Source organism: Sinocyclocheilus grahami, unplaced genomic scaffold (assembly GCF_001515645.1).
Source record: "Sinocyclocheilus grahami isolate Dianchi unplaced genomic scaffold, SAMN03320097.WGS_v1.1 scaffold33.1, whole genome shotgun sequence".
Lineage (NCBI taxonomy): Eukaryota > Metazoa > Chordata > Actinopteri > Cypriniformes > Cyprinidae > Sinocyclocheilus > Sinocyclocheilus grahami.
In genome coordinates this window covers 983774-990581 of record NW_015505212.1, presented here as the reverse complement: position 1 = coordinate 990581, position 6808 = coordinate 983774, and the positions used below count along the sequence as shown (strand labels likewise).

The 6808-nt window shown below is 38.9% G+C and overlaps 1 protein-coding gene across 2 annotated transcripts; it reads right to left on the bottom strand.

Moving 5' to 3' along the window:
• Window positions 1-3811: 3811 nt before the first annotated feature.
• LOC107579872 (hemagglutinin/amebocyte aggregation factor-like) lies at window positions 3812-5295 on the bottom strand. 2 transcript variants are annotated; one of them, XM_016265663.1, is made up of 5 exons: window positions 5175-5295; window positions 5011-5089; window positions 4566-4769; window positions 4331-4483; window positions 3812-3921 (listed from the first exon to the last, which is right to left on the bottom strand). In XM_016265663.1, exons 1-5 carry the CDS (start codon window positions 5227-5229, stop codon window positions 3876-3878), a joined length of 537 nt encoding a protein of 178 aa, XP_016121149.1. In that variant the 5' UTR covers window positions 5230-5295; the 3' UTR covers window positions 3812-3875. The 2 variants fall into 2 exon arrangements, with proteins under 2 accessions (XP_016121149.1, XP_016121157.1); XM_016265671.1 differs by having other exon boundaries at window positions 4566-4742; window positions 5175-5293.
• Between the last annotated feature and the right edge of the window lie 1513 nt (window positions 5296-6808).

The window sequence follows — 6808 nt, the reverse complement described above, 5'->3', positions numbered from 1 at the left end:
CTTAATTTGTGTTTTGAAGATTAACCAAAGGGGTTTGGAACAACATGAGAGTGAATAAAATGACAGAATTTTCACTTTTGCAAGAACTATACCTTTAATTCAGATCGGTTGTCATTCTGTGGCCAAATATTTTTGTATAATGACCCCTAAACCATATAAACGGATAGCTTTTATAAATTTATGTCTCTCATAATACTCTGTGGCTGGTTTCTTTTGATATTACTTAATAGTTGAACAAATAAGCACTCGAGACGGGCTGATGTCAAACAAGACACCGCTCTACATGTATGTGTGTCATAGATGTCTATTCTCAACTGGTGTGTATATTAACTCTACTATAAAAAGCAGCAGATGTCAGCCACACACACTTGCATGTGTTGGTTGCAAAGTTAGTGTGGTGCCACCCAGACAATCAGGTAATTTAAACAGCTTTGCCTACAAATAAAAGGCCACTTTCTCTCTCACACACACACTCATTTTGAACGCCGGGAGTGTGACGGAGGGGTGAAGGGAGGTACTGGGATCAGAAAGGCTCTGCAGCTGTGGGTCTACGTGAGTTCTGGCAGGGACACACTCTCCCTCTCTATTGCTCTCTCCTTCCACCCTCCCTCCCTGGCATCTATTCCTTTATTCTTCTCTTCATTTTTCTGTTTCTCCCCTCTCTCTGTCTCACACCTCCCCCGATCCCCCATGAGACCTTGACAATGAGAGATGTTTCACTTCTAGCTCAATATCAATAAGCAGAGGCTTGGGAACCAAACGGAAAGAGCAGAATTTCATTTAGCACAAAATTACTCAGTAGATACAAAATAGTGATTAAATCGACAAATTTTGCCACAAAAGCCCAGAATTGCCTCATTTGGGATACATTTGTAATATAGGACGATAATATGTAAAAGAATAATGTAATAAAGCTGATGGCATGCTCCTGTTCATAATGCGTCCAGTCAGACTGACAAACGTTTAGTCTTAGTGAATATGTGTGTGTGTGTCTGGAAATCAGCTTTTTTTCAGCCGGATACACAATGGCCATGAACCGGCCCCATCTATCCCACGTTCCACCTGCTAGACATACGTCACCAAGACCATCTGCAGCAATTCTGCAACCTGCTTCCTCAACACAGTGGACTTGTTAGTTTTGTTTCCTCAACCCATGTGACCTACAAGCTAAATATTAAGTTCCAGCCAAGGTCAGTTGAAAAGACTCAAAGCAGGGAGCAGAGAGAGAAGGAATGAGAAAGTAAAGCCAATAAGAGGGCAAGGAGGACATGCAAATTGCAACAATGCATCTGATAAAATGATTCCACTACATTGTGGAGTGTTTTAGTAGTTAGGTCACTAGTAGATGATGTGACTTGCTTTGTTTGAGTGCAAACTTGGTCTGTACTGCCACTTTGTGGTCGTAGGTGGAATAATCTGTTGGAGATAAGCTGTTCTGACTCCACTGTGAAATGTTGTTTTTAAATGTACATTTACTTTGCAGATGATTTTTTAGTCTTACGCGTTTATATAAAATTCACAATTAAAACGTTTACCATTTTACATTTTGTCAGGTTTTTATATTTCAAATCGAATATATGTGCTAGTTGTGTAAATAATTTTATTAAAAAAAGTATGTGCATGAGCGAAATGTAGTTTATATATATATATATATATATATGCAGTTGTAAAGTCAAAGCCTACTACTTTGTACAAGATTGTGGAAAACATTTCCTTTATTGCAACAGTTGTTTTATTGGTTATTTTGATCCATTTTGTAAATATTGTTCTTTTTTTTATATATATAATAGTATTAATAATACATTCCTAATTCGTACTTTAAAAGCACAAAGTGTAACAACAATAATATTAAATTTAAAATATTAATTATATAATAATAATAACAACAACAATCATGTTAATGTTGTCGTTATAAATTTTTCCTTAAATGCACGAATTACCGCACTGAATGCATCACGTGATGTGTCTACCTACTGCGTCTGCCAGCCGGTATACGCATCACGTGATGTGATGGACGCGTTTGTTATCGTGACTCGCGCACACCTGTACATCTTGGACTGGCGGTACAACGTTACTCTAAACAAGTAGAAGGACTCCAAAGCTGGGTAAGATCTTGAATAGGTATAAGAATTGAATAAGAACTTGAATAAGAACTCCATAGGTAAGGGACCAAATATTTGTTTTAAAGGGGTCATATGATGTTGCTTAAAAAAAAAATTTTTTTAAAAGAGAACATTGTGTATTTGGTGTAATGAAATGGGTTTATGCAGTTTTAAAAAATAAAAACTTTCCCCACATACTGTACATTGTTTCTCCTCTATGCCCCGCCTTTCTGAAACGCCTAGATTTTTACAAACCTCATTGGTCTGAAAAGCGAGGTGTCCTGTGATTGGCCAGCCATCCAGTGCGTTGTGATTGGCTGAATACCTCAAGCGTGTGACAGAAATGTTACACCCCTTACAATATTTTGATGTTGTGTCCCGGCCGGAGCAAAGAGACAAAAACATTAAAACCCATTTTAAACGAGGCATTTGTTGCATCCAGTGGGGACATAATTACAGATTATAATGATTTATATGGTCTTTTTACGTATTGCGCCGTGTAAACATAAAACCATGTCTGCATTTGGGATCAGAGAAATGACAAACAACAAGTGCTACTCTACACTGCTCAAAACTCGCGTTTGAATCAGTGGCAAATCCTTTAAATATGAAAAACGTACTTACAGTCTGTGAGTCAGAACAGCCGGCGTTGTAGTCTAATGTCCCAGTAAACAGTCCTCCATAAAAATGGAGAATGGAAACGCATCTGAATATTTGGAACACATCTGAATATTTGGGTTGAACTGTTCTGGAACAGTGTTGTAAATGCAACTTAACCACTGATTTCTAGTTGTGTCCTCTTTTGGAAGACCAAACAAAGTAGTTTCGCTTTCACAACGAAACACACGGCAGGCTAGAGTGAGCGAGCGGAGGCCGGGGGCTAGAGGGAGCGAGCGGAGGCCAAATTGAGCGAGCGGAGGCCAAATTGAGCGAGCGGAGGCCGGGGGCTAGAGTGAGCGGAGGCCGGGGGCTAGAGTGAGCGGAGGCCGGGGGCTAGAGTGAGCGGAGGCCGGGGGCTAGAGTGAGCGGAGGCCGGGGGCTAGAGTGAGCGGAGGCCGGGGGCTAGAGTGAGCGGAGGCCGGGGGCTAGAGTGAGCGGAGGCCGGGGGCTAGAGTGAGCGGAGGCCGGGGGCTAGAGTGAGCGGAGGCTAAATTGAGTGAGCGGAGGCCGGTGGATTCAACGAAGGAGCATTTCATGCTGATGACATTTGGAAATTCATGTACATTTATTCAACTTTTCACTAGGATTGTTTTGCGGAAAATATAACTTGTAATTTGATTTTAAAGTTTACTAAATTTCTCTTTACAACGAATTACAAAAAAAAAATGCGAGGGTGTTTCAAACACAGCGTCTATTGGAGTGAGTAAATTTGACATCGTTCTCTCTGCTGACTGCCATTATCAGTCTCTCTCTATTCTTTTCCTTTTTTTGAAAACTTATCATGGAGTTTTTCTTTTGCCATTTGAGCAAATGGGAATGCAAAAAAAATGTATATTTGTGGTAGTTTCCCCATTTACTGCTCTAGAAGTTTACCCAACTATGACTTCTGCTGCTGAGAAACCCGGAAATGTGAAAAGGGTCCATTGCAAAAGTACTGATTTTTTTTTCCACTAATGGCTTCAATATACTTCATGACACTCGCATATACATTAACAGTCTCGGACCTACCGAATTTTTATTCAATTCTTTGGCCAAAAATAACGACATTACATTTTCATCTTGCGTTTATTTCAGATTCGAGATTATTTGCATTTGAGGGAATTTTCCAGAGTCTCAGCATTGTACTTTACTGCAATACTTGTACTTCCAGCGACGGTTTCTGAAAACATTAAAACAGACATCATAGTACTAAAATATGCAATTTCACAGTTTATTAAAAACCATTATCAATATTCAAATTGACAATATTCGAGATAAGTATAGAAAATTGTGAAATTACACATTTGCTGCTTGTATTTTGAAATAATCTTTATTATGCAGCTCTCTGTAATACTCAATTCAGTGTCACTTATAGCATTCTGTAGTCAAATATTACTGTATAATTGACCATAACCATATTTATTTGGAAAGCAGCCCTGTAATAAGCAGGCAGCTGATCATTCTCAAAACAAACCCCTTCAGGGTCATATGAAGCTTGCCAGGTTTATTTACCCAATAAATCACCATTATCCCTCGGTTTACATACCAGACAGAATTAATGTTTAAATCATTTGGGGAGCTGTACTTACTCGTGTTTATTTTCATGGTAGCTTTCAGCACCCACCAGGTAGTTTTGGTTTGGGACGGTCCAGTGGAAGAACTCATCAAAACAGTTCACATCGGTAGTCCACTCACAGTTAGCAGTACACTGTCCGCTACTTCTACAGCAGTAAAATTGCCAGCTGTGTGGAAGAGAAAAAAAAAATGGTATTGACTTCAGCTCCGGTGAACTCGCATCAAAATCAGTCCAGAATCAGAGCTCACCGGCAGTCCTCATGCTTGTTGCTGTGGTAGCTGCTCATTCCTCTGATGATGTGGTGCGGTGGACACTCGTAGGTGAACGTTTGGTCAGAATCATTGACGTAAGGTGACAAGAAACAGTCTGCACCAGAGTCAAAGGTGTTTTTACAGCCGAACTCCCACATCCGGTCATCGTGTTGGCTTGGTTTATTCGTTATGCAAGGAAACCGTAAGAAGCAATTGAATGATCAATTTGATGTTCTGAATATGCGTTCCATTTCATTACTATAGTATTTTTGAGAATATTTAAGTTTCTTTGAAATTGAATATTGACTCCACCATGCATGTTTTATGGCCAACAACTTTCATTTTATTGTAAACTGCATCCTTATTTTTGTACACTACATTGACCCATGACATTTTAACAGTATCTATAAATTTACAGAAGTAGAATCTGCTTTTTACTCACATCTTTATGTAGGATATCGACTGTCCTGCAGGGCACTTAAACTCTAGAGACTGGTCATAACCGTTTTCCCAGTGCAACTCTGTGGGATTTTATTCGGACTTAACAACTTAACAAGCAATTCCATCAATTCGTAAAAACAAACCGTTTTTCATGAAGTTTCCCACCTTGTCCATTGGCCAAGATACCCGTCAGCAGTAGAAATAAACCAGCTGTCCTCATGGTGTCAAGACAACTTGAGAGAAACGTGCGGTTTTTATAAAGACCTCGGTGCTTATGGTCACATAGGTAACGTCTGTTGCTTAACAATAGGGATCTAATCACGTTTGAACAGGTGGGACTGATTTCCAGGGGTGAGAAGTAACGAATTACAAATACTCACGTTACCTAATTAAGTAGTTTTTATCAGTAATTGTACTTTTTTGAGTAGTTTAAAAATGGTGTACTTTTACTTTTACTTGAGTACATTTTAAGTGATGCATCGGTACTTTTACTACTACGCTATTTTCCTCCGTTTGTGGTCGTTGCATGCTTATTTTAATTTTATTTGTATCCATGAACGTGATTGGATAGAGAGATAGTAATAGGTCTCGTGACTTTCGTCAAATCAAATTGTGCATAGAAAACTTTAACCGCCAACTGTTTATCATGGCTGCTGGAAGGGCATTCTTCAAGCATCAATTCAGTCGCATCTTCCTCTAACTTAATATGTTAAGGTAAATTTCGGATTTCTGCTTACTAAATGATTTGTATATATGCTTGCCTATCTACACGGCCTGACATTTTGTGTGAGGTTGCGGGTATTGCATACAATGTTAACTCCCGCAAGTACCACGTTCAGTAAATTCCCCACTCACTTATGAGACGCGCGAGCTGCACTGCCTCGCTTGGATAAGTCATTGTTGCTTGTTGAACTTGTTGACTTTTGATAAGTTTGAGCGCTGTGAAAAAGTGTGTTGGAAACACAAATTGAAGACCAAGCTGCACCTTATTGATGACATTTTTTTATCCATTTATACAATCCGCCTTCATTTAGCAAGTGCAACACTTTTTAATCCGTTCAGTTGTGGATGCTGCTGATTCACCGAGACCGCCGCGGCACACATGATTTTAAATCTATTTTTTCAAACTTTATGATTTAAATGGGGATGATTGTACTGAGATTAACTTTCATTTTTTCTTCAACTGAATACTGTTTCCATGCTGTTTTGATGTATTTTAAAGCATTGGCAGTCCAAATTAAAACAGCTGGATGATAGATATTCTTCATTTTTTATGACAAACAAGATGATGTGAATTACAGAATGTGCAACGTTTTTAAAATGTATAAATTGCAGTGTACAGCGTTTATTATGAGGGGGTAGAATCCACAGCTCAGTACTCACTACTCGATACTCATGAGTAGTGAGTTTTTTTTTGGGGAAGGTAATGGTACTTTTACTTGAGTATATTTTTTCAGTACTGTTTCCACCACTGCTGATTTCTACACTCAAGGTGATTTCTCTGGAACAGACCTGGGGGCGGTTTCATAAAAGACGCTAAGAAAAGCGGGGATTAAAGTCCAAACCCTGAATTGAAATAACCTAACAAATCAATCGGGACTAAAGCGGTTTCATAAACAACAATTTAAGTTCTCACTAATTCGATCCAGGTTCAGTGAGTCCAGATCATTTGATGTGCACACTTATTCTTAAGCAGCCCTTAAAGTCCCAATGAAATCAAAATCATGGACGAAATCAAAATCATCAATTTTAATCCTACATATGTGTATTTTTGATAGCAGTAACTGTAAATCAAATGT